This window comes from Zootoca vivipara, chromosome 7, assembly GCF_963506605.1.
Source record: "Zootoca vivipara chromosome 7, rZooViv1.1, whole genome shotgun sequence".
In the NCBI taxonomy this organism is placed as follows: Eukaryota; Metazoa; Chordata; class Lepidosauria; order Squamata; family Lacertidae; genus Zootoca; species Zootoca vivipara.
The window spans coordinates 75833587-75859605 of NC_083282.1; the positions used below are offsets into that span (position 1 = coordinate 75833587).

General features: G+C 45.4%; 1 protein-coding gene across 3 annotated transcripts in view; it reads left to right on the forward strand.

The window, feature by feature from the left end:
• EYA2 (EYA transcriptional coactivator and phosphatase 2) overlaps positions 1-26019 on the forward strand; it is a 132389-nt gene that overhangs the window by 92510 nt on the left and 13860 nt on the right. For all 3 annotated transcript variants that reach the window (XM_060277284.1, XM_035122411.2, XM_035122412.2), the window contains exon 10: positions 18887-18976. In XM_060277284.1, coding sequence (XP_060133267.1) covers positions 18887-18976 — 90 coding nt within the window. The remainder of the gene's footprint in view (positions 1-18886; positions 18977-26019) is intronic.

Consider the following 26019-nt stretch of genomic DNA (forward strand, 5'->3'; position numbering starts at 1 on the left):
ATGTTTCCTCAACCGCCAGTGTGGTGTAGTGGTTAAGAGCGGTAGACTTGTAATCTGGTGAACCGGGTTCATATCTCCTCTCCTCCACATGCAGCTGCTGGGTGACCTTGGGCTAGTCACACTTCTCTGAAGTCTCTCAGCCCCACTCACCTCACAGAGTGTTTGTTGTGGGGGAGGAAGGGAAAGGCGATTGTTAGCCGCTTTGAGACTCCTTCGAGTAGTGATAAAGCGGGATATCAAATCCAAACTCTTCTTCTTCTTCTTCCTCAAGGTAAAAACCACAGGAACAAACCTCGCTCAAAATTCAAAATTAGCATTTGCAACTAGTTATAAAGTCTGTTTGCTGCCTCTGCTATCAGAGGCAGCATGTCTCTAAGGCAGTGTTTCCCAACCAGTGTGCCTCCAGATGTTTTGGGACTACAACTCCCATCATTCCTGACCACTGGTCTTGCTAGCTAGGGATGATGGGAGTTGTAGTCCCAAAACATCTGGAGGCACACTGGTTGGGAAACACTGCTCTAAGGCATAGCTGCCAAGTCTCCCACTGAAAAATGCGGGATCAGCAGTGGCGCGGCACCAGAAGTCGCTTCTACGCATGTTTGGACATGCGTAGAAGCAACTTCCTGTGCTGGCGCCGCCCGATTTCCGGTGCCCATACATGGGTAGCGCGGCACCGGAAGTCGCTTCCGGTGCCACTCTGCCCCATTTTCGGTGCCCAGGCATGGGCGGAGCAGCACCGGAAGTCGCTTCTACGCATGTCCGGACATGCGTAGAAGCGACTTCCAGTGCCGCGCTACCCATGTCTGGGCACCGGAAATCGGGCGGCGCCAGGACCCAAAATGGAGCCTCCCTGGCAGGTAGGAAATCCGGGGGATTTATGGGATTTTTTTCCACTCTGGGCTGCCAGTGGGAAACGGTTTGAAATACGGGGGTTTACCGCGAAAAACAGGAGACTTGGCAGCTATGCTGTAAGGGCAGATGAGCTATTTATTGAGCATTCATCCTGATTTGTTTGCAGGAAGCTTACATGGAGGTTAGATTATTTCTGATTGTTATATCTGACTTCCGTTGTCAAAGGTGATTTCCCTTTCAATACCAGTTGCTGGGAATCGCAGGTGGGTAGAGTGCTCTTATTTCTCAGGTCCTCCTTGCTGATTTCCCACAGGCATCTGGTTAGCCACTGTGAGAACAGGATGCTGGACTCGATGGGCCACTCGCCTGATCCAGCCAACTCTTCATTCATCCCATACTTTTCAATGCATTTTCCTCTTGCTTTCCAAACTGCGAAAACTGTGATTATTTTAAAAAGCGGATTTGTTGTGCTAGGGTGACAGAGCCCTTTAATTCACCTGAACTGTGCAAAAATGTAGAGCCCAGTTTCAAAACTGTTTGACTTTCATGACTCTGTACCAAGGAACTCTGGGAAACTGGTACTGTGAAAGAGCAGAGACATGCAACGTCAGCCATTTTCTCTGCTCTCCTTCAGGTAGAGAACTGAGCCCTAACTTCATACCAAAAAGTAATTTCATTTTTCATCCCCACCTATCATGTCATATGACATTTCGTCAAAGGTCATGTCTGCTACTAGCAAAAGATGCATGAATTCACATAACTTTCTCATTTGCAATTATCGTGGAGCAATAATGAATAACCACAACAGAACTCTAAAGCAGGTGGCCATCATTTTATTTGTTTTCTAATTACAGTTTCTCTTTTTTTCTTTTTCTTTTTTACTGATAATGACAAATGAATTCAAAACCTCTTTGAGTTAGAACATGCTTAAGTACTTTAATATGGCGTGGAAGAGGCTGTGTTTGCTATTTCTTAGATTGAGATGACCAACTTGGCAGTTGTTCGAACAGCCTTGAATACTGCTGCTATGGCTGGGGGAATATAATTTGACATCATTTTATGATTCTACCAGCTGGGCTTGCTATATGATGGTTATAACAAGCCGGATGTATAATTAGCAAGATAGATTTATTGTCTGCCTTTAGATGTGGGCAAATGTAAAAAGTCCTAAAACATTGTTCATCATATGGAAACCTGCTAAAGTATTTGGAAGGTTTCTGGTATCTCCTTGTGAAAGAAAAGTCCATGTGATTGAAGGGGAAAATTTGTTCAGAAATCTATACTAGTGCCTTTTAGTGCTCCAGCAGGAAGCAAAATTTAAATGGTGATTCCTTGCAACACTTAATATAGCACTGTAGTGTGGTCAATATTTTTCTATAATGTTTGCTCAGAATTGAGCCCAGTTTTCATCAAAGGTCCCGCGTAACTATAATTCGAAACTTTCCCTCAGTGGCTTTTGCCTCTGTAATAGCTTCCTGTTCAGGATGGCAACAGCAATTGATGAATTGTATCTCAATCAGTCAGTTTATGTCCCCTGATGGGGATAGGGTGCTTCAATTGCAAGTTTCCTTCCCATTTGGTGTGTGTGCATGTGGAGAAAAGCATTACTTTGCAACATAAAAAGAAGATGAAGAGATCAGTATTTAAAGTGCCCCCTGTTGTTCACAGGAAATGGGAACTGACTGACGATGAGGCAAATCTTCTTCTTCTTTGGCGATCACTCGTAGCCGAGTAAGATTGTCTTCCATAAACACGGTTTTAACAATGAGTCCGTAAGTGACTGTGGAGACCAATTCTGGGGACCTTGGTTTCCGGGCAGGAGTTGATCACGGTGTGGATTTGCCAAACGTGCCTTCCTCTTAGCACGTTTCTCCCTTGCGTCCTGAGTTCGAGTGTCCATGACACCTTTGGTAAAGGCTGTTCTCCAACTGGAACGCTCGCAGCCCAGTGTTTCCCAGTTGTCAGTGTTTATACTACATTTTTTTTAGATTTGCCTTGAGACAGTCTTTAAACCTCTTTTGTTGACCACCAGCATTATGCTTTCTATTTTTAAGTTTGGAATAGAGTAGTTGCTTTGGAAGATACAGCATGACCAGTCCAACGAAGTTAATGTTGAAGAATCATTGCTTCAACACTGGTGATCTTCGCTTCTTCCAGTACACTGATAATAGTTCGCCCGTCTTCCCAAGTGGTGTGTAAAAATTTTCGGAGACACCATTGATAGAATCTTTCTAGGAGTTGGAGATGGCATTTATAAGTGGTCCATGTTTCACAAGCATATAGTAAGGTTGGTAGTACAATAGCTTTGTAAACAAACATTTTGGTTTCCTTGCGAATGTCCCGGTCCTCAAACACTCTGCACTTCAATTGGGAGAAAGCTGCACTCGCAGAGCTCAGGCAATGCTGGATTTTGGCACATGGGTGTAGACAGGGGGGGCAGGAGGGGGCAGCTGCCCCCCCCCCTAGAAGCAAAAAAAATATTGTATTTTACAGACCATAACCAGCACTTTCCCCCTTCAAAAACTGAAGTGGAAAGGGCTTTGCTTTAGCAAGAGCAGCTCTCCACTTGCTGGGGGGTGGGTGGGGCGGGAACACAGCTGTAACAAAAACACATCAAATAAATAAAGCAAAGTGGCTACCGGTACTTAAGCAGTTAAGAATATCCCTTCAGGCAAGGTTCACCTTATTCACCCTATTGTTCTTCAAAATAAAAAAATTCCTTCAGTAGCACCTTAAAGACCAACTAAGTTTTTATTTTGGTATGAGCTTTCGTGTGCATGCACACTTCTTCAGATACACTGGAAACGGAAGTGTCAGGCCCTTATATATATATACAGAGGGTGGTGGGGGTGGGTGGGTGGGGATGGGTGATGGGCTTAGTTGGTCTTTAAGGTGCTACTGAAGGAATTTTTTTATTTTGCTTCGACTCAGACCAACACGGCTACCTACCTGTAACTAGAACTATTGTTCTTCAGTGGGAGTTGCTAATGAGCATTCAGGGATCGCATTAACAGTTCTATTGGCGATTTAATGAGGGTGCAGAGGATTCAATTTGACTAAGGTGGCCCTGCAAGGCTAAAAGGAAGTGAATAAGAAGGGGGGGGCTGTAGCTTTGATAGACACAATGATGTTTATAAAAAGCAGTGGTGTTCCAGTCTGCCCCTCCTCCTGCATCTGTATACTGTAAATCAGGGGTGGCCACCTCCCAAGAGACTCTGATCTACTCACAGAGTTAAAAACTGGGAGTGATCTACCCCCTTTGGGGGGGTTCAGGTCAAAGCTGTTCAGTTTTTTTAAGGAAGGGAAGCCCTGTTTTGGGGGGTTTAGGTCAAACTTGTTGAGCTTCTTTTAGGACGGAGGGAGGGCCATTTTTGTTTAGGGCTTCAGGTCATAGTTCAGCTTTTTTTAGGGAGGAGGAAAATTTTGGGTGAGCTTTTTTTAGGGGTGCCAGTGATCTAGCAGTGATCTACCACAGACATCCAGTGATCTACTGGTAGATCACAATCTACCTGTTGGACGTGCCTGCTGTAAATCAAGCAGAGAGAAAGCTCCTGTACAGGAGAAAGGCTCCTGTACAGGTGTACCGGTATCTTCCTCTTGCTGCAGAGTTCTAGCATCACAGCGTCACCCAGAGGCACCCACAAATGTGAGTTATCTCTATTTCTTCCTTCCTTTCCTTCCTCTTCCATCCTCAATAAAATACTGGGGGGGGGGCAGATAAGCCCCACATAGAAAGCCCATCAACATGGGGGGGGGGGAATGACTCTTTAAAATACAGTATTTACCAGTAATTGGGGGGGGGGGGAAGGCACCTAGGCCTCTAGGAGTTGGCTGCTATGCCTAGGACAATTCAAGAAAGCAGAATGATGCATATGCTATGGTAATATATCAATAGAATCATGGAATTGTAGTCGGAAGGGACCACAAGGGTCATCTAGTCCAACCCCCTGCAATGCAGGAATTTTTTCCTAAGGTGGGGCTTGAACCCACAACATGGTTGAAATATTATGCTGATATGCAGCAACGCCTCGGAGCCATCGTGACTGCGGCCCTGTCTTGCCTCGCCCTCGCCCGCCCAGCCACCCCCTCTCCCCTGCCCGACCCTCCCGTCCTCTCCAGCCAAGCAGGGTAGCTGCCGCTGCTGCCAGCCCCAGAAGCACAAGGTGGCCGCTGCCGCTGCTGCCGCCACCACGATGTCGTCAGGCCAGCTGGCCCTGTAGCCCCACCCACGTTCCCACTTTGTGGCCCCGCCCCTAAACGACCATGGCTTGCCCCCCCCCTAGTTTTGATCCTGGCTACGCCCCTGTTTCGGCATCAGTGTTGGCCCTTGTGGAAAGGTAACTGCCTAGGTAGGAGAAGTGATTGACATTTTCCAATGTTACACCACTGAGTTGGATTTGTGGCGCTGCAGAGGGGTTATTTTGTACTTGTTGGTGCAGCACTTTGGTTTTTTGGATGTTGAGTGATAGGCCAAGCTTTTCATAAGCTTCTGCAAATAATTTAGGGTGGTTTGGAGGTCATCCTCTGAGCGTGCGCACACTACGTTGTCATCAGCATACTGAAGCTCTATGACGGAAGTTACGGTAACCTTACTCTTTGCTTTCAGCCTGCTCAGATTGAAGAGCTTTCCATCTGTTCGATTTATGATTTCTCCTCTGGTGGGGCGTTTCCCTTCACCAAAGTGTAGGTTAATGGCAATGAAAATAATGAATAGAGTTGGAGCAATAACACAACCCTGTTTTACACCTGATCCCACTGTGAATGGTTCACGTTGAGAGCCATTGTTATCTGCACTTGTTGCTGTCATATTGTCATGGATAACTATACAGTGGTACCTTTGTTTACGATCGCTGCAGTTTGCGATTGATCGGTTTGCGAACGCCACAGACCTGGAAGTGCTTAGATCCGGGTTCCACGGCGCGCGAATGCGCAGAAGCAATCTGCACAGCGCGCACATGCGCAGAAGCACTCTATTGGCGCTTTGCACACACACAGAAGAGGCACTCCATTTACGGAATGCTCGGGGAGCGACCGGCTCCCCGGAACCAATTGTGTCCGTAAACTGAGGTACCACTGTATTTATAAAGTAATGCTGCAATCCTGTGCTTACTTATCTGAGAGAAAGTCACACTGAATACAGTGAGAATTCTGAGTAGACATATATTGGATTGCACTGTCAGATTCCATAGGCAAAGGTTAAATATGAATGTAAAGTGTCTCTTTCATTATTTGCCAAACCATCCCTTGAGATCCACTCCCAACAGTCCAGATCATAGTTTAATCTACATCCTTGGCTTGTTCCATGGTGACTCATAGCAGGGCCTTCTCTGTTATGGCACCATGGATGTAGAATTCTCTTCCACTAGAAGTGCATTTGTGTCCCCCTCCCCACATTTCTATCCTTTGTATGACTGATAAAGACATACAGTGGCACCTCGACATACGAATGACTCGACATACAAATTTTTCGAGTTATGAAGGGAAAAAATGGGGCGGGCTTACGAATTTATTCGACTTACGATCAAATGTGTGCCAGCTTCACTTGGGATCGGGCCCCCGCCGGCTCCGCTTCCACCGCCGCTGCGAAGCCGGCCTCCTGCGGGATCGGACCCTTGCCATCTCCGCTACCGATCTTCGTGTGACAGGCGGAGGTGGGGGGAAAGCGCAGGAACGATCCTCCACTTCCCCCCCGCCCCCGTCTGTCACACAGCACAGAGCCGAAGATCGGCGGGTGCTGCTTGCCGGGCTTGTCAAGCACAGCAAGGAGCACCCGCCGATCTTCGTGTGACAGGCGGGGTGGGGGGAAAGCGGAAAAACGATCCTCCGCTTTCCCACCCACCCCGCCCGTCACACAGCACAGAGCTGAAGATCGGCGAGCGCTGCTTGCCGGGCTTGTCAAGCCCAGCAAGGAGCGCCCGCCGATCTTCGTGTGACAGGCGGGGGTGGGGGGAAAGTGGAGGAATGATCCTCCGCTTTCCCCCCACCCCCGCCTGTCGCACAGCACAGAGCCAAAGATCGGCGGGCGCTGCTTGCTGGGCTTGACAAGCCCGGCAAGCAGTGCCCGCTGATCTTCGGCTCTGTCCCCTGATGCGCTACGGCTCGGGGAAGCAGGCAGGGAGATGGCAACAACCCGCAGCTTCTCCGGCTGTTGCCGTCTCCCTGCCTGCTTCCCCGAGACAAAGCGCCTGGGGGACGGAGCCGAATTGCGGCGCAGCGGGGGCTTTTTGCCGTTTGCCTTTCCCGAACCAAGGGTAAGGCAAACGGCGAAGAGCCCCCACCACGCCGCAATTCAGGGCTCGCAGCGACGGTGGTAGCGGAGCCGGCGAGGGCCCGATCCTGCGCTACTTCGCCAGCCTACCGCTGGCCTCCCGCCACTCGCGCTACCTCCCACGGCCCCTCCAGCTGCCGATCCGGCCATAGGGCTAGATCGGGCCCTTGCAGCCACCGCCACCGGCCTCCCACTGCCCCCCAGCTGCCGATCCGGCCATAGGGCCGGATCGGGCCCATCGCCGCCACAACCACCGGCCTCCCGCCGGCCTCCCCACCTGCCTATCCGGCCATAGGGCCGGATCGGGCCCATCGCTGCCTCCCGCCGGCCTTTAAAGGCCCCGGAATGAATTAATCCATTCCCAATGCATGTTTCGAATGTTTCTACTTACGAATGTGCATTCGGAACGGATTAAATTCGTAAGTAGAGGTTCCACTGTATCTGTTCTTTTTGGCATTGGGGGCTGGTGCAATAGTTGGTCAGCTGTGTTCGTTGTGAGTCATGTGCTGCTGGAATTTTGTGAGCTTTGATAATTTTATGGTTTCAGTGTTTATTTTTAAAACATTGTATTTTTTTGTATTTTTTGTCCTAGGAACTTTGAAGGAAGGATGGTCTAATAATCATTGTTCTTGTTGCTGTTATTACAATGATAAATATTATTTTTATCGTCATTGTTTTAACATCTTGGGATATAGTTGGAAGGGAAATCTTACGCAAAAGAATGACACCGAAAAACCATCTTGCAGTGGGGTTTTCCTGCACAAATGATTACATGAGCTCACATTCCCTTGGTCAATTGTGACTAAGTTCAAGTAATCCTAGTTGTGTTAGCTCCGATCTTCTTTGTAGTCAATAGGTTTCCCATGCAAATCTTGCAACATAATCCATCATTAATTACCCATGACAGGCATTAATTCCACAATCACAAAACCTGCACTGTATAGAACCAAATCTCTGAACTACTGAGGTGAGCAGTTCCAGCTTTTTTTCTTTTCTTCCTGTTATGGCTTTCGGGTAAAAACAGGTGGGCTAAAAACATGAAATTACATCATGCTAATAACCTTTATTGCTAAGAAGGTGAAGGACTGTCAGCAGAAGAGGAGACACAATGGGGCCAAAACTCACTGCTTCCATTTAAGGGAGGTAGATCGCTCCCTACCAGATTTGGATAATAACTTCTTATACCCATTGAAGCCTGGGGGTGCCTGTGTAATTGCCTTCATACACATTCTGAAGCCAAACTCTTTATTCACATTAGTTTGTTCAGCCATTCTGAACTTTGCAGCTCAACTCACATTTCAGGTATTTCATTTCAGGTGATCCACAGTCACAACTCATGTCAAAATAACCAAAGGCCATGAAAATAATAATAATAATTTCATTATTATTAAATGTCTATGCCACCCTTCATCTGGGCGGTTTACAAGATAAAAGCACAAAATCAGAACACAGTCACTGTATTCACCTGCAGACTATTGATTAAGTTAGTCTTTCCCAACCTGGAAACGTCTACATGTTTTGGACCAGGCATAGGCAAAGTCGGCCCTCCAGATGTTTTAGGACTACAACTCCCATCATCCATGACCACTGCTCCTGTTAGCTAGGGATGATGGGAGTTGTAGTCCCAAAACATCTGGAGGGCCGACTTTGCCTAAGCCTGTTTTGGACTATAAAACATCATCCTTAACCATTTACCATGCTAGTTGTGGCTGATGGGTCTTGCAGTCCAAAATATCTGGAGGGCACCAGGTTGGTAAGCCTAGGTAAAGTGATCTTGCCAATACTGCGGATCCTAGGCAGAGTCTGAGTGGGTAGAACCCATACCGATATCTTCCTCTTGCTGCAGAGTTCCAGCATCACAGCGTCACCCAGAGGCACCCACAAATGTGAGTTATCCCGCTCTCTATTTCTTCCTTCCTTCCCTCCCTCTTCCATCCTTAATAAAATACTGGGGGGAGGGCAGGTAAGCCCCACATAGAAAGCCCATCAGCATGGGGGGGATGACTCTTTCAAATACGGTATTTTTGGGGGGGTGGAGAGGCTCCTAGGCCCCTAGGAGTTGGCTGCTATGCCTAGGACAATTCAAGAAAGCAGAATGATGCATATGCTATGGTAATATGGCAATAGAATCATAGAATTGTAGTCGGAAGGGACCACAAGGGTCATCTAGTCCAACCCCCTGCAATGCAGGAATTTTTTCCCAAGGTGCGGCTTGAACCCACGACATGGTTGAAATATTATGCTGATATGCAGCAATGCCTTGGAGCCGTCATGATTGCAGCCATGCCTTGCCTCACCCTCGCCCGCCCTGCCACCCCCTCTCGCCTGCCCGCCTCCTGTCCTCTCCAGCCAAGCAGGGTAGCTGCCGACGCTGTCAGCCCCAGAAGCACAAGGTGGCCACTGCCGCCACGATGTCATCGGGCCCGCTGGCCCTGTAGCCCCGCCCACGTTCCCACTTCGTGGCCCCTCCCCTCCCATGCCTTGGCCCCGTCCCTGAACAACCATGGCTTGCCCCCCCCCCTAGTTTTGATCCTGGGTACACCCCTGGTTGAATCTGCTCTTTTTGACTTATTCAACTTTGGCTTATTCAGCTTGTGGTGGTCCCATGGAATTGTCTGCTTGCTTAATGCATTTGTCTCACTTACCGGTACACCTAATAGATACAGCATGTAAGTTGTTTGCGCAACTGTAGTCCAATGTACCTGATACCCAGCAAAATTAGAGGGATGAAAAATCACAGTTTATCCGGCTTTATCGCATACATATTACATGCAGTGAGCATAAGCAAAGGACAGGATGTGCAGGTCCTATCCTTTAGCACACCAGCTATATGTAGGTAAGAACAGCCCTATTGAGGCATGATCCTTCTCTTGCTAACTAGCTCGGCCCTCTCTTTCATTTCCCCATTGCCTGCTCTGCCACCCTCCACACACTGAGGGGCAAAGATATGTAGTGGCAAGTTTTGCTCTATACATGATTTGTATATTTTGCTCTATACAAGTTTTGCTCTATACATGATTTAGAACCCTGATTGTCCAGCCCATGGAGGGTAGTCAGGCAGTGGCGGAGCTTCATGCTCCGGCACCGGGGGGGGGGGTGGAGAGCAGGCGGGGGAGGGCTGGCGTGCTTCCCGGGGACAGCCGCTATGGCACACCACCGGGATCGCGCTGCTAGGGGCAGTGCGCTCCCCCTGCACTCCTCTTCCTCTGCCAGTGCAGTCAGGCAACAGGGACAGGATAAAGGGAGAGAAGTCAGCTAGCGCAGCCCCCTTACCTATGTATGAAGAATGTCTGAATAGGCCTATTATGAGCAACCAATCTCAAACGCTCTCCTAACTTCAGGTCTTCTTATGGTGTTCTCAAGCTTGAACAGAACAGAGTTCAATTGTATATTAATTATTTCAGGGGGGGGACCTCTATCAGAATAGAACTTTAGTTTATCGTAAGGTTGCCGTAGTCACATTAATTTCCCTTAAAATTAGTATCTTCTTTGAAATGGAATCATGTTGATTCATGGTTCTGCTGGCTAGCCCGATGATGCTTTTTATCATTCTCTGCACTGTAAAAAAGAAAGAAAGAAAGAAAAAAGTAAGAACTTGTTTTATTTTCTAGCACTGCAAAATTAATTGTGGAAGTTCAAATTTATTTGCTTTGCAAAGATTTTTGTTGGTTTGTGAAAATCTGTATTGTGAGGGTTCAACTCAGATACATAGACTTCCCCCTTGAGCTCTATTAGCTAATTCAGAATGGCATGTATTCTTTGCTTTGTTTGAGAATTGGCCTAATAAGTATGTACCGCTGCTGCTGCTGTTCAGACATCTAAGAGTTCTCCATTCCTTTGACAAACATAAGCCAAAGTGCTTAAGGACATCTGTTTATTTTATTTCTATAATGAGAAAACCTTCCATCTTCTTCCTGGTTCAGCTGTGTTTATTTACATTTTGTTACTCATATGGGCTGGGCACCTTGGGATATTAAAAACCCGTCGTGGCCTTTTAGCAGGCATCCCTCTTTAAAAAGCAAGAAGGGGGGAAAAAGAGGGGAAAGTGGAGAAAAGGCAGAATAAGCCCTTCCTAAGGAAAACACAGCCCTTTAGAATTCTATAAAATAGATTTTCAAAACAAATACGGTGTAATTCGCTCAGTAGATGGTGGATTAACTCAAGATGAATACAATTTGGGAAGGATTTTCTGAGGAAGTAGGAAATATTTTGCTTAACCTACTAGAGGCTGAATCTTGTGTTCAGTGCCCTTTTAGGTTAAATAATAAAAGCATTCAGTCATTGTAGGCAATCTTAAGTCTGTTTTAGACGTGCCACTATATCGTTTGTTAGTGGAGCTGTGCAAGGCAGCTAGTGTTGTGTATTCAGCAGCTTTGGATTGTGTTTAAAGAGAAGAAACAAGGGGAAGTTTGACTATGCTGAAGTTCTCATGGCTTGACATGACTGTAGGGAGTGCAAACCACTGCTATTAGAAAAGTCTGCACTAACTGGAATCTTCTAAATGCTCAGCCCAGGAGCACATCACCCCATAGAGCTTCTGATTTGCACCTCTCCTCTCCTCTTTCTTGTGCCGTTTCCATTCCCCAGCTCACAGGATGGCCAAATGTCCTATTTTACAGAAGATAGCCCTCTATTTGATAGCATCCACTATTTGGAGGACTGTCAAGTCCAGTTGAACAACAAAGAACCATAAGAAGAGAGAGAAGCAGCTTGGGCAGTCAGATCTGGACAAACAGCCTTAGCAGTCAGATCTGACTATACGGTATTTGAACCTCTAGCAGCCATTACTTTAATAAATGGTGTTATGGGAAAGTATTAGTGAATGCTTATATTAAAAGCTGTGTAAAGCGACCCAAGTTTTTAGTTTTATATTGACACAAATTATTACCTAATGTGATTTTAAAAAATAAAATAAGAAAAGAATGAAGCAATAGGTTTTGAGGAAAGTTATAATGGAGTTCCGGAGTTGGAAAAAATGTTCCCCTCTGTTGCTTGCTTAACTACTAAGCCATGTTAATTTATATGTGTATTCTTTCTCAGCAAGGCATGAAACTCAGCAACCAAAGAATAGATTATAACTTGCCCTCGTTCAGGCATGTGGCTCAGCCTTTTCTCCCTCCCTCTTGCTTTCTCCCCTTTTCACAAGTTCTACAAGCAAACAAACTAGTCCCATTTCCAAGCATTTCCAAGTAATTAAACCAAATTAAAACCATTAAACTCTTTCTTTACTGACAACTTCATTATTAACAGCTAACCGCAAAGATGAGATTTAACTTGGAAGGCCCTCAATTGCATACTAATCTGCCTTTCACCTCTGGCTGACACCTCCAAAAGATAACCCCCCCCTTCCCTTTAGAATAGAAGTCTGACAAATACACTTAATTAATGCTTTCTTCCTGGTGGAAAAGTCATTATTTGTTCACTGCATAAGCAAGTACTTGGCAGGAGCTTAGGAAGTCTGATAGTTTCTATAAGAGGAGTTTGTGTATGTGAGGGGGGGGAGAGAATTTGTGCAGTGTGCTCCTTGTTTTTGAAAAAAGCAAAACTTAGATAGAGATGTAGAAACACATTACACAAACACTTGGAATGTCAGATGAATTGGCACATAGGTAAAATGGAAGGGCACTCATTCTCTGCCCTTTCACTAATGGCATGCAAGTCTTAACAGTTTACCAGTTAAGACATAAGTCTGGGACTTTGAGTAATTTGGAACCAGAAACTGAAGTAAGAAAGAGTGACTTGCGCTTGAGAGATTGCCAAAGATAAGTCGGTCTCCAACTTCCCTTACATTTTCAGCAACAGCTACAGAAGATGAGGGGAACTGAATGCCAAGTGGATCAGAAGTAGCTGCAGGTGGTAAAAAAAATTTTAAAAAATGCAACGTGTGGCTTAGTGCACACTTCGAAAACAAGTATAAGCAAATGTTTGTTTTTTTAATGAAAGTAAACTAAAAGCTACAGCATCAGAGGCTGAACTCTGTATTTTTGGGAATACAGGGGCATCCACTCTTGAAGCTTCACACTCAAGCTCTCCCCCCATGTAAATAATTGCACATTAAAGTCTAGCAATGTGAAGCATGCACCCTGACAAATGCAGGTACAAAATACATGTGTGTGTACTGTATGTTCTTCAGTTCACACACAGGCACTTAGAGACAGACATAAGAATTTTCCTCTTTCTTTGTATGAGGAAAGCCTATGGCTACAAAATCCACACACAACCACCACCACCCTGTGGTACAGCCGATGTCCTTTTCCCCTAAGATAAAAGAGCCCGGGGAACTTGAGAGACAGTGTCATTCAAGCTTGCATTGTGTGTGCATCACACATGTACACAACACTTTACAGAAGTCGAAGTGGAAGAAGAAACCTCCTGTGAATGCAAGCATCTCAAACTAATAAGAATAAAGGTAAAGGGACCCCTGACCATTAGGTCCAGTCGTGACCGACTCTGGGGTTGCGGCACTCATCTCGCGTTATTGGCCGAGGAAGCCGGCGTACAGCTTCCAGGTCATGTGGCCAGCATGACAAAGCCGCTTCTGGAGAACCAGAGCAGCACACGGAAACGCCGTTTACCTTCCCACTGTAGCGGTTCCTATTTATCTACTTGCACTTTGACGTGCTTTCAAACTGCTAGGTTGGCAGGAGCTGGGACCAAGCAATGGGAGCTCACCCCGTCACAGGGATTCGTTGCTGGACTCCTCATTCCCACCAGGCCTATCTAACATGTCCAAATGCTGGAGATGATGGTAGCTGGATTCCAGCAAAATATTGGAGAACATCACATTGCCCACTCCTGAATAAGAGCAATAACCGGTGCCAAATATTGGCATGCCTGGCGCTTTCAGTTGGGCAGAAGCCTGCTAATTCTGTTCCTCCCACAAACATGGCCTGCACACCCATCCAAAGATTATCATTTGAGACAGATTTGCAATGGGCTTGGCTGGATGTTGGAGCAACTCCATCTCAACTGTCAGTTGGGAGAGGCTGTGGCTCAGAGGTTGCTTTGCTTTAACCAAGGTTGGCTTGATTTCTGATATTTTTTCCAGTTAAAAGGCTCTTGAGCTGCATACCTAGGAAAAGTCTGTGTTTGAGGCCCTAGAAAGTCACTGCCAGTCAAAGTAGACAATACTGAGCTAGATGGACCAGTGATATGGCTCAGAATATGGCAGGTTTGTGCATTCAGTTGCTGAAAAGGAACACACAGATAAATTAGAAGGTTAGGTTAGGCAGTGATTTTTCTAACAGTGTTGCAGGGACGTGTTTATCTGGGGCTCCCCAGTTAGAAGACCAATAAGAAGAAGATTTTTTTTGAAAAGCCAATTGCCGTTAGCAAAGTGTAACCGTAGGAAGGTGCTGAGTGTTGTTCTAGGATCCACCCTAGACTCAGAGAAGCTCTCCTCAGCCTGGGCACTAGCTAAGCACTCGGAGGAAAGGCACTCCCAATTAAGGTTTCCGCCCACCTACCCCAAGCCACCCCCGTCACTTCCTTGTCTAGCAACCTGATCTCACAACCATTGGGCCTTCTGTGTAGCTACCTTATCTGATCTACATGCCCTTGGACTGATCGGTTGGACACTTTCCAGTGAAAGGGAGTCTGCTAATTCTCTCCCTCCCTGTTCTTCTTTTCCTAGCTTTTCCCTACTCAGTTCTGCCCAGCTGTTGTCTTCTGAACTATGTCCCTCTGCAAACCACTGCTCCAAATCTATACCGTTCCACTGGTCCTGGGCAGCTTCAGGATGCTGGTCAGGAACAGGGGAAGAAGGAGGCCCCCACCATTCCTCATCAGAGTAGCTCTCCTCAGCCTGGGCACTAGCTAAGCACTGTCTTCACTGATTAGCACTGGTTCTCTAGGGTTTCAGACAATGTTCTCTTCCAGCACTACCTGGACATATGGGGGATTGAACCCGGGACCTTCTGGGTGCAGAGCAGATGCTCTACCACTGAGCTATAACCCTTCCCCATAGCCCTGTCAAAAAAAGGAGACCAAACATGGATGCTCAGCCAAATTTAGCTTGCTTGGTGGAGTCTTTGGGATTCTGCACTTACACACACAGAGAGACACTGTTGCCCCGATCCTGCACCTGGGTGATCAAGTTTTGATTGGCATGAATATATGGAGTTTTAATTTAAGCCACTAATTATGAATTACAGAACGTCCTCCCCGCTCTTACACTTGATATAGGAAAATTCCCATGTAAATATATTTATTCAGTCTGAGAAAGGTTATGAAAGAAAATCAAACTAAATTCAATAGAGACGACTTAAAACAAATTTACAAGAACATTTTGATAGAAGTGCCTGTGGTGATGTAATAAATTATAAAGAAATGGTGTGTTGGGACTAAAGAATAGCTGGAAAAGCAAAAGGAAATTAAAATAAAAAGCTCCCCAGTGCAGGTCCGGTATGAAGGTAATGAAAAAGAAGCTTAAAAGGCAAACTAACAATAGATGTAATGATGTGAAATCTTGGTTCTAATAGGGAAGAAGTAAGGAAACTTTTTTTCGGTGAGTTGTTTCCTTAGTCTGAAGAAGAATGTGGACTTTCCTTGTAGGATTTGCTCCATAGTTGAAAGTTATTTAACAAGCCCAGCTTTTCTTTAAATAAAAATGTTGCTAGCCTTCAAGGCCATGGAAAGAAGTTTGTAAACATGGGAGACTTGCTAAAGAATAATCCTTTAACCTCTTGACCAGCTTTCCTGTTCTTTTGTGGGCATTCATGATGCTTTTGAATTATGATGCTGAAGGAGACTCTTGAGAGTCCCATGGACTGCAAGAAGATCAAACCTATCCATTCTTAAGGAAATCAGCCCTGAGTGCTCACCGGAAGGACAGATCCTAAAGCTGGGGCTCCAATACTTTAGCCACCTCATGAGAAGAGAAGACTCCCTGGAAAAGACCCTGATGTTGGGAAAGATGGAGGGCACTAGGAGAAGGGGACGACAGAGGATGAGATGGTTGGACAGTGTTCTCGAAGCTACGAACATGAGTTTGACCAAACTGCGGGAGGCAGTGGAAGACAGGAGTGCCTGGCGTGCTCTGGTCCATGGGGTCACGAAGAGTCGGACACGACTAAACAACTAAACAACAACAAAACATGAAATGTGCCACCACCTGCTTATTTTCATCCAGTCATTAGGGACACCTTAATGTTGAATAGGACACCTTAACCTCAAGATAACAAAAAAACCAGCCTAGCAGAATCAGGGGAAATGATGAAATAAAAACTTGGTAGCCACATGGGCAGAGCATGCGTAGGTAGGCGGAGTACCAAAGTTATGAGAAAAGTTGAGAGTGCTTCAGGATATCAGAATTCAACTACAGTGGTGCCTCACTTAAGGAACACCCTGTAAGACAAAATTTTCGCTTAAAGAAAGGATTTTTCTAGCGGAGGTTGCCTCGCTAGACGAATTCGTTTTATGAAAAATTCGTTTAGCGAATCACGGTTTCCCATAGGAATGCATTGAAATTCAATTAATGCGTTCCTATGGGCAAAAAAAAAATTCAAAAAAATTCAATGCATTCCTATGGGATTCTCTAGACGAATTTTCCGTTATAAGAATAGACCCGTGGAACGAATTAAATTCGTCTAGCGAGACACCACTGTACATCATATTCAGTTATATAATTTCACTAGCAAAAGCCAGGGTTCCCTCTAGTGCAACAGGAAGCACGGGGCTGTGAGTTTGAGCCCCACATTACTCAAGAGATTTCTGCATTGCAAGGGGTTGGACTAGATGACTCTCTTGGTCCCTTCCAGCTCTGCAGTTCTACGATTTCTATGAATTTCCCCCTCCCCTTACCAGCATCCTGCACTATCCACAGCTCTGCTCTGGAAAGTCGGGGGACGACGACCCCAGAACAGATTTAGAGAGAGTCGGAGAGAGGGAGCAGGTTCTGCTATACAAGGAAAATCCTTGCAAATGACAGATCCTCAGCCTTAGTGCTGTGTTGAATACAACTTCTACTTGGCACAAAACATCTAAAAATTGTGAGTGTGAACACTGAAAATATACTACAGTATTACATTTCGCCAAAAGCTTGAATATTGTGGGTAGAATTTGCTCTTTAAAAAAATTACCTAGTTCCAAGCATGTTTTCTGTTCAAGGCATTTTAAAGATGATGCTGCTTCCTCCAAAGATACAAGGAACGAGCAAGTTAACTCATAATCGAACTCACCACTGATTGATAGCCCAATGCTGGAAAGAGGAAAAAATTCCTAACAAAAAAGATTGGCAAATTAAGTTAATGGAATATGCAGAAATGGCCAAACTAATTGGTAGACTTAGAAATCAGAATGATAACAAATTTAAAAATGAATGGGAAACATTTAATGCATATATGACAAAGCATTGTGTACAAGTAAATACATCAGCAGGATTCTAAAAAACACTTGCAATACTATCATAATAGATAAAAAATAAAAAAATTCCTTCAGTAGCACCTTAAAGACCAACTAAGTTTTTATTTTGGTATGAGCTTTCGTGTGCATGCACACTTCTTCAGATACACTGAAGAATAATAGATAAAAATAGATATGACTGGATGGAGATATGATTTATATTCATAAACTACTTAGAAAAGAAAACTGCTTAGAAGTATTAGTACTGTCAAGCAGTATGTAAATTTGGTTATATCAAGTGAAAAAATGAATAAATAATGGCTATTGTGTTGTGGTTGGTTGTTGTTTTTTAAATGAAAAATGGAAATTATTTTTTAAAAGGAAGGTAAGACATGGCAGAAAAATGGGAGGGGTGATATTGAGTGAGTATTGACAAAGGAGAAGATGTGAGGCCATTGTGCTCAAACTAACAGCAGCTACAAGAGATTTCCCATACCTACGTACCTTTTACATCACTTTAGGCTCAGGCAACACCATTTGGACAAACAAATACTCTCCTGTCTGGCTGCACTCATGGACTGTGCCTGGTGAAATCTTTAAACCATGTGACCTGCACATGAGGCCCTTGGAAAGAGGCAGGGGCCTGCCTTCAAATATATAAGATTTCACCTAAGAAAAAAGTAGATGGAATCAAGTAACTTGTAGTGGAGAAAGGGATTTAGGACGTTTTCAGTAGCCAGTTGCTGTTTCTGTAATCTCTGCGCTGTTCTGTTTATTGTTGGCTTTTGTTATAGCCACAAAGGTTTTCGGGGGGGGGGGTATTGAAACAATAACCTTTTGAGTAAAAGAAATGATGGTGGCCCTTAGCTTTCATGTTCAAATACAATCAAGTTATCAGAGCTTTCCTTTTCCTTCAATGAGTTAGCCATGTGGCTGGAACCACAGCCATTCTTCTTTAATTAACAGCTACATCAAGAATGTACAATAATTTAGGTTCACGCGTAGATACATCAACCGTTGTCAACACTATTTGCCGCATAGGTTGACAGAAAGACACTCTTGCCTGTGCATTTTGCTGCTCTGTAGGTTCTCCCAGATGGATTTGTCTGATTGACCTCACCGTTCAATTACATGCCTCCACAGAAATCTGCAAAAAAAAAAAAATAGGGCAAGGTTTACAGAAATCTGTATTGTGCTGCCATGGTTTATAGGAGAGAGAGAGAGGTAGGGGTATCCTTATATATATAAAGTTAAGACAGACAGAAACAGAGGAGGGAATAGCATTACATATCCTAATTCTGGTGCAAGTTCTTACTTGTTTGTTTGTTTTTCCCAGTGAAGAGTTTCAGTATCATATGTTTTCTCAAAATTTAATTCCAAAATCCAAAGATATTAAAATGGTTGACAGCTTTCCCTTTCTAACAGGACACCACCACATCCGTCCGGATAGGCCTTATGATGGAAGAAATGATCTTCAACCTTGCAGATACACACCTGTTTTTTAATGACCTCGAGGTAGGTATTGGTTTCATTTCAATTTATACGTCCTTTTTTATCTACCCATTTTGGAAACATTTGTCCTTCTATAACCAAAGTTTTGTTGCAGTGCAGTCCTGTGGCAGGTCTACTCAGATGTAAGTCCCAGTGAGTTCAGTAGAACTTACTCCTGGGTAAGTCTGTATAGGATTGCACATAATTGAGGTAAAATTATAGTTTGAGAGTATTTGAATCTGTCTTAGTTACAGGTAGGTAGCCGTGTTGGTCTGACGCAGTCAAAATAAAACTAAAAAATCCTTCCAGTAGCACCTTAGAGACCAACTAAGTTTGTCATAGGTATGAGCTTCCGTGTGCATGCACACTTCTTCAGATACACTGAAACAGAAGTCACCAGACCCTTCACCCTTATGTATAGTCAGAGGGTTCCCATCACCCCTCCCCCACCCTCTGACTATACATAAGGGTCTGGTGACTTCTGTTTCAAGAATGATGGGGCGCGCCATGCGCAGATACGGGACGCACGTTTTGGGCGAGGCGTGCCACGCACAGGGGCGAGGGGTGCACGTTTTGGGGGCGGGGCGGGCGACGACGATGGCGCCCCTGGGATCACGTCGCTCAGGGCGTATCGCCCCGACTGCCCCTATCTTCCTACGTCCCTGGGGGAAAGCATTAAAGAAGTGTCAGCCTGTCTCCTTCTGAACAGCCACCATCACTTTTTGCTCATTCAGAAAAGAAGCCCATCTTTTTTGTTCTCCGTTTCACCCATTCGAGACCCATAGGTTTCCACTGAGTGAGGACCACCTGGAAGCATATTTAGCTGCAGCTAATGCACTCATCTCAGCTGCTTGCGGTTCTTGTTTTCATACATGCTGTGGTGAAAGAGAAGCTGTGTCTCATGAGCATGTGGTACTTGCCTCTGAGATATACTTGTTCAATAACGGCTAGACCCAATTATGAAAAACCACTTGTCCGTCAGGAGGAATGAAAAGGGACTAGGCATCACCAGATTGTGGAAACCACAATCTACTGGGCCTTCTTGTTTCATGATCCCACGTTGCCATAACTTTTGCAGTGCTCAGCCAGAAACCTGGGCCTCTTGTGATTCTAACAAGAGGCTACAGATGTGCTGTCAGTTCCTCACCACGAGGCAAGCAATTAGAAGACACACCATTGCAAGCAGGGAGGGCAGAAGTAAAGCAAGCCCTGGTGGTTCAGACCATTGGTCCATCCATCTCAGCATCCTTTTTTCCCCACAGTGACCAATCACATGCCTCTGGGAAGCCTGCAAGCGAGACATGAAAGCAATAACTCTCTCCTGCGGCTGCTCCCACCAAGTAGGCATAGCTGTCAGGTCTCCCGTTTTTTGCGGGAAACCCCCATATTTAAATCCATTTCCCACTGTTAACCCGAATGGCAAAATATCCTGTAATTCCCCCGGATTTATAAGGAAGCAGCTCCTGCTGGCTGAAAATCGCCTCTGCGCATGCGCAGAAGCGATTTCTGGTGCCCAGACATGCGGACATGGGCAGCTCGGCACCGGAAGTCGCTTCTGCACATGTCCGGACATGCGCAGAAGTGACTTCAGGTGCCGCTCTGCCCATGTCTGGGCACTGGAAATCAGGCAGAGCCGGCACCGAAAGTCGCTTCTGCGCATGTCTGGACATGTGCAGAAGCAACTTCCGGTGCCGTGTCGCTGCTGATCCCTTATTTTCCAATCCGGAAGTTGACAGCTATGCCAAGTAGGATTCAGTGGCATATTGACTCTGAACCTGGAGGCCACAGCCATTGGTAGACTTCATAAACTAGAGGACATTACCACGTCTTGTGGCATCGAGTTCCGCAAATTAGTTGCATGCCGTGGGAAGATGTACTTCTTATTGTCTGCCACAAATCTGCTGCCAATCAGTTGTATTGGATGACCCTAATTTTTAGTGCTATGAGACAGGGAGGGAAAACTTCTATCTAACCACCTGGACATTTGTACCTCTTTACTTCCCATCCCACATAAGAGAACAGTAAATTTGAGTTTCTTGGCCTGCTACAGTTCAAAAAGCAAGAATTCTACAACCCAAAGAACCAAAGCCATGTGAATTGCATAAATTTAAGTAACAGCATGTGAATTGCATAAATTATGTAAACATTATTGATCTGAGTAAATGGGTCCGGTGTCACCTTGCAGAAAACAGGACAATTCTATGTCCTACTTTATAAAAATGTGAGAGGGCAAATGATGCCCTTGCGATTCTGGAAGGCATTTGGGACTGACTGTCTACATAAGTACACTGAGTTCAATGGGACTTGCTCTCAGGTAAATGTGTCTAGAATTGCAGTCTGAGATCTTAGCAGTTACAGCCTTCATCTTTTTAAGGCTGTTTTTTTGAGGATTCGTCTTTTTAAGTATACTAAAACTTGAAGCTTTAAATCTGTTTGGTGCAAGGATCCAAGTTCTGTTTGCAATTTGATTACAGAATGGACCCTGACTAAGGAAAGTGTGTATTGCCCCATGGAAAACCAGCAATTGCAGTGCTAAAAATATGTTTAGTTTAGCCAGCTAGACAGGGCAGTTTGCATTAGTTTGTGGCTGAGATGTACTTGGACAACACAGCGCTGTCTCTAGGAGGATAGTATAGAAAAAACAAACGAACCACCACTCTCTCTTCTCATGATGGAATGGTTATTTGCCTGAGCAAACCCTGTGTTATAAGAATTGGAGTCTGATTTCCGAGAGTGTCAAAGGTGGCATTTATGCAAAGTTAAATATATATAAATGCTGAAGGAGTGCTCAGGTGCTTCTGATTTGTGTGTTCAACATTGCTATTTGCTCCCCAGAGCACATGATGGTACTTCACACTGAAAAATTATCAGGGAAGGTGAGGCAGGCAAGCCCTTTCCCCCCTTAATTCTTTGAGTCAGTCCCCCTGCTCGCTCGCTGAGAGAATTTCTCATACAAGGTGGAGTTTGGTACATTCCAAAGCAGTGCTGTTTTGGTAGACAAGATGCTTGTAAATCAAAGAGAGATCACAGCTACTCTTTCTTTAAATAACATCCATTGCCATGGAGTTTCAGAAAGCAAGTCATCTACAGCTTTGAAGAACCATTATGCCACTTTAACAGTCATAGTGTCCCCCGAGAACCCTGGGAAATGTAGTTTGTTCAGAGGAGTGGGGAAAAGATTCCTTTTTGCTGAGGGAAGCTCCCATACGATGCTAAATAGCAACTTCATTTCAACTGAATGCTTTCTATCAAGTTTTCCCTTTTCTCGCGGGGAAGCCTATTCAGCATAAGGGAATTTCCCTTTAAAAAACGGAGAACTTGACAGCTATGTCTATCAGTCATCCGTACTGATTTTGCACAGAAGAAGAGAGCTATCCCCCTGAATCATTGTGAAAGACCCTGGCCCATCGTTGTCAACTTGTACCTGTTCTCCCCAGCCACTCCATTCACCATTTCACTCACATCCCTCCTCGCTTGGACTCCACTTATTTCATCTAATAACAACATCCTTCTCTTATCCCCTTTCCTTTCCATTCCTGCTTTGAGATTTTGTTTTTGCTTGTAATCATAATCGATTTCTAATGTCCTTGAAAATCACCCCTGGCCCCTTACCTTTCCCTCCTCCACTCGTGAACATCTCTGTCTTCACTAGGCATGCTAGGAATTGCTGGTGCTGGCATTGACTGGGCCAGTCAAAGGGTGCAGCTAGTGGGAGCAACAGGCAAGCCAGGAGGCACTGGACCAGGCTTGAAAGTGGTCCCAAGTCCCCAAGTCCACTTTTAGAGAGACAGCGCTCTAAGCATTTAACATGAAACAATATAAAATGTTCAGAAGAAAATGCCAATAAAATAAAAAATAGATGCAATTATCAAAATATCTACAGTTTTAATGACAAATAAATACGTGTCATCAAATGGCATGTCTTCTGGGTAGGCTTTCCTGGGCAAAGCAGTTTTTAGAAGGCATCAGCAACAGGAAAAACAGTCACACTTGGCTAATATTCTAGAGCAGGGGTCCCCAGACTTACCGGGCTTTGGGCCGGTTCCCACCGCGCCGATCGCGCGGAGGGCGGGGGAGTGCGCGCCCGTGCGGGCCAGCGGACGGGGGAGTGCGCACCCATGCGCATGCGCACGGGCGCTTACTGGCGCGGCGGCGCGCTTCCAGGTCGGGAAAAGCGCCGGAAATCGTTTGTGCGCATGCGTATGGGCCTCCCCCAACCCGGAAGTGCACCAGAAATGACCTCTTCTGGGTCGGGAGAGGCCCATACGCATGCGCACAAAGGATTTTCGGCGCGTTTTTCCGACCTGGAAGGGCGCCACCGCGCTGCGTGCCGTAAGAGCGGGCGGTGGCGACGAGCGGCGGGGGTCGTCACGGGCCGGATTGGGAGGCCAATTGGGCCGCATCCGGCCCCCGGGCCATAGTTTGGGGACCCCTGTTCTAGAGTGTAGGTCAGGTATCCCCAAACTTTAGCCCTCCAGGTGTTTTGGAGTACAATTCCCATCATCCCTGACTACTGGTCCTGTTAGCTAGGGATCATGGGAGTTGTAGGCCAAAACATCTGGAGGGCCGCAGTTTGGGGATGCCTGGTGTAGGTGCTACTACACTGAAGGATTGGTTCCTTGCTAGCGCAGAATAAACATTAAGTGGCACTTGTAAAAGTTCCAGTTGCACAGAACAGTTGAGTGGGCACTTTGTCTTGATCAATACTGCTCCTTCCTGGTGCTTTTCTCTGCTTAAAGGAAATAGTATTTTTCCTGTGCAGGAAGAACTGTACCTGGGAGAGGGACTTGGATCTGGGGAGAAAAACAGGTAATAGAGAAAGGTTCGAGCAGCCCCTCCTCTGCCACAGATGCAGTCAAGTTTGTAGCTTCTGTGTAAAAAGACAATGGCAGGACTGCACCTCCGTCATCTAGTTTAGCTGGCCTAAAGAAATGCAGGGACAGAGAGTCAGCGAAAGAGAGGGATGTAGAAAAGCAAGCAGAGGGAATTGTGCCCTGTTTGATCTGCCAGAGTTGCAGTATGTTGTAGCACCATCAAGTGGTATATGAGGAGGTAAGCAAGACTAGATAACCCAAAACTGAATTGGTCCTGCAGGCTCATTTGTAGGTTAGCATGTAAATAAGATGCGTTCATGAGACTGGAGGAGTGACAAGACCATGAGGGTCAGGGAGTTGTAAATTTTGTTCACGTTAGTCCCTGGTTCAAGCTAACCTCTTGTTTTTCCATTCTTATGGAAAGTGAGAAGTTCCACCGAGTGTGATGCAATCCCCTGAACACATTGTGGATGCTTTGATGTGCTTTGCTCCTGGTTGTGCAGTTGTATTGCCACTTTTAACATCCATGTTCATGGAATCGTATCAACTGGGCATTCTGAAACTAAAGTCAGTTTGCCCTGTTGGAGAAGCGTTTAAAGAACTGCATATCCAAAACAATGCTGTAAATTAGCAGCCCAAATTCTCAAGCACATTAGCATGTTGATCTATTAGAGTAAAGTTTACTTGGACAGTGAAATCATATTTATCGGAGAGCCAACCAATGTTCATATTACGTATAAGATATGGGCTTTTGGGGGGGGGGAAGTAATTCTGTCTAAGGCTGAGATGTCCAGAAAAAAATTAAAAACTTTATTTGAACGGGGAACATACACATTTTAATCAAAGCATCGAAGTAACTTTGTAAATTACTTTTATTTCTATTTCCAAATATCTGTAGTATCATGTGTGTCATGTGTTTGTTTGTGTGTGTGTGTGCGCGCAATCAAATTCCATACTGGATAGAAAATTACAATAACTAGGAACGAAACTGCAGTGTCATTTGCCAGCATAAGTCCTAAGGGGCAGAATACAAGAATTTTGGCTTCTTTTTTTTACAATTTTCAAAATCACAATCCTATCTTCTAACTTCTAGAGCCCATAAAATCCAGAATTTCCCCTGTGAGCCTGCCATCTCCTGTTGGCTTATTTATAGATACCGATTCACATTTGATCACCAGAGAGAGATGATCTAAACATTACAGCACCATAGCAATTGCTCTTGGAGTCTACAAGTAGTGCTTGTGGTTTATTTTAATTACCCACATGGCCTGTAAGAGGCACAGCAATCACAGATCCCTATGAGATCTCAGCATCATATCAGTTAAAGCCAACAGATGTGGAGCCTGGTCTTGGAAATGTCCTCATTACCAAACTTTATTCAAGCCAAACTGGAGCCTCATGTTGAGCCACCCAGATGTTCACATCCTCCTCGTTGCTCACCAAGGTCTCAAAAGCAAAATCTGCAAGAATGAAAAATTAGTCTGGTAACCAAGTACTGTAGTAAAATATGGTCTACATTCTTGCCTTGTCCAGCTTTGCTATGTTTTACCCAGTAACATGATAGTGCCGGTCGGCAACGGACTATGAGGTAGTGTCTCACTAAGTGTCATGGTATTTTATTAAGTCAGAAATGTGATCGCTACTGTTGTCAAACTTTAGCATACAGAACAATTCATTCACAAATGAGAAAAGCAGATTCCCCCCCTACAAATGCCTTTCCCCTGACATAATTGCACTGCGCAGTGCAACTCAAGTTGAGTGGGCTGCGACAATATTATTCCAGCGTGGCTTTTCACAATCTGCATGCACGGCTGAGAATGTTTTTATCATTTTGGAAAGGCATGCGAGTGTGCCAGCAGAAATGTGCTTTTAATTTTGTTTTCTCGGGCCATGTTTGTAGAGTCAGCCCTCACTTAAAATGCAGCCTGAAAAGTGACTAAGGAAGGAAGGAACTATAGATATTACTATCAGCATGGAATTGGCATATCAGATTCGCCTTCAGCAAAAGTCTGGCTTGTAATGCACACAAGCGAGCGAAAGGAGAATCTGTGTCTCTGCTATGAGACAGGAGGCGGGCAGGTGTGGGGGACAGGAGGCGGGCAGGTGTGGAGGACTCCCTGGTCCTGAATGGGGTAACTGTGCCCCTGAAGGACAAGGTGTGCAGCCTGGGAGTCATTCTGGACTCACAGCTGTCCATGGAGGCACAGGTCAATTCTGTGTCCAGGGCAGCTGTCTATCAGCTCCATCTGGTAC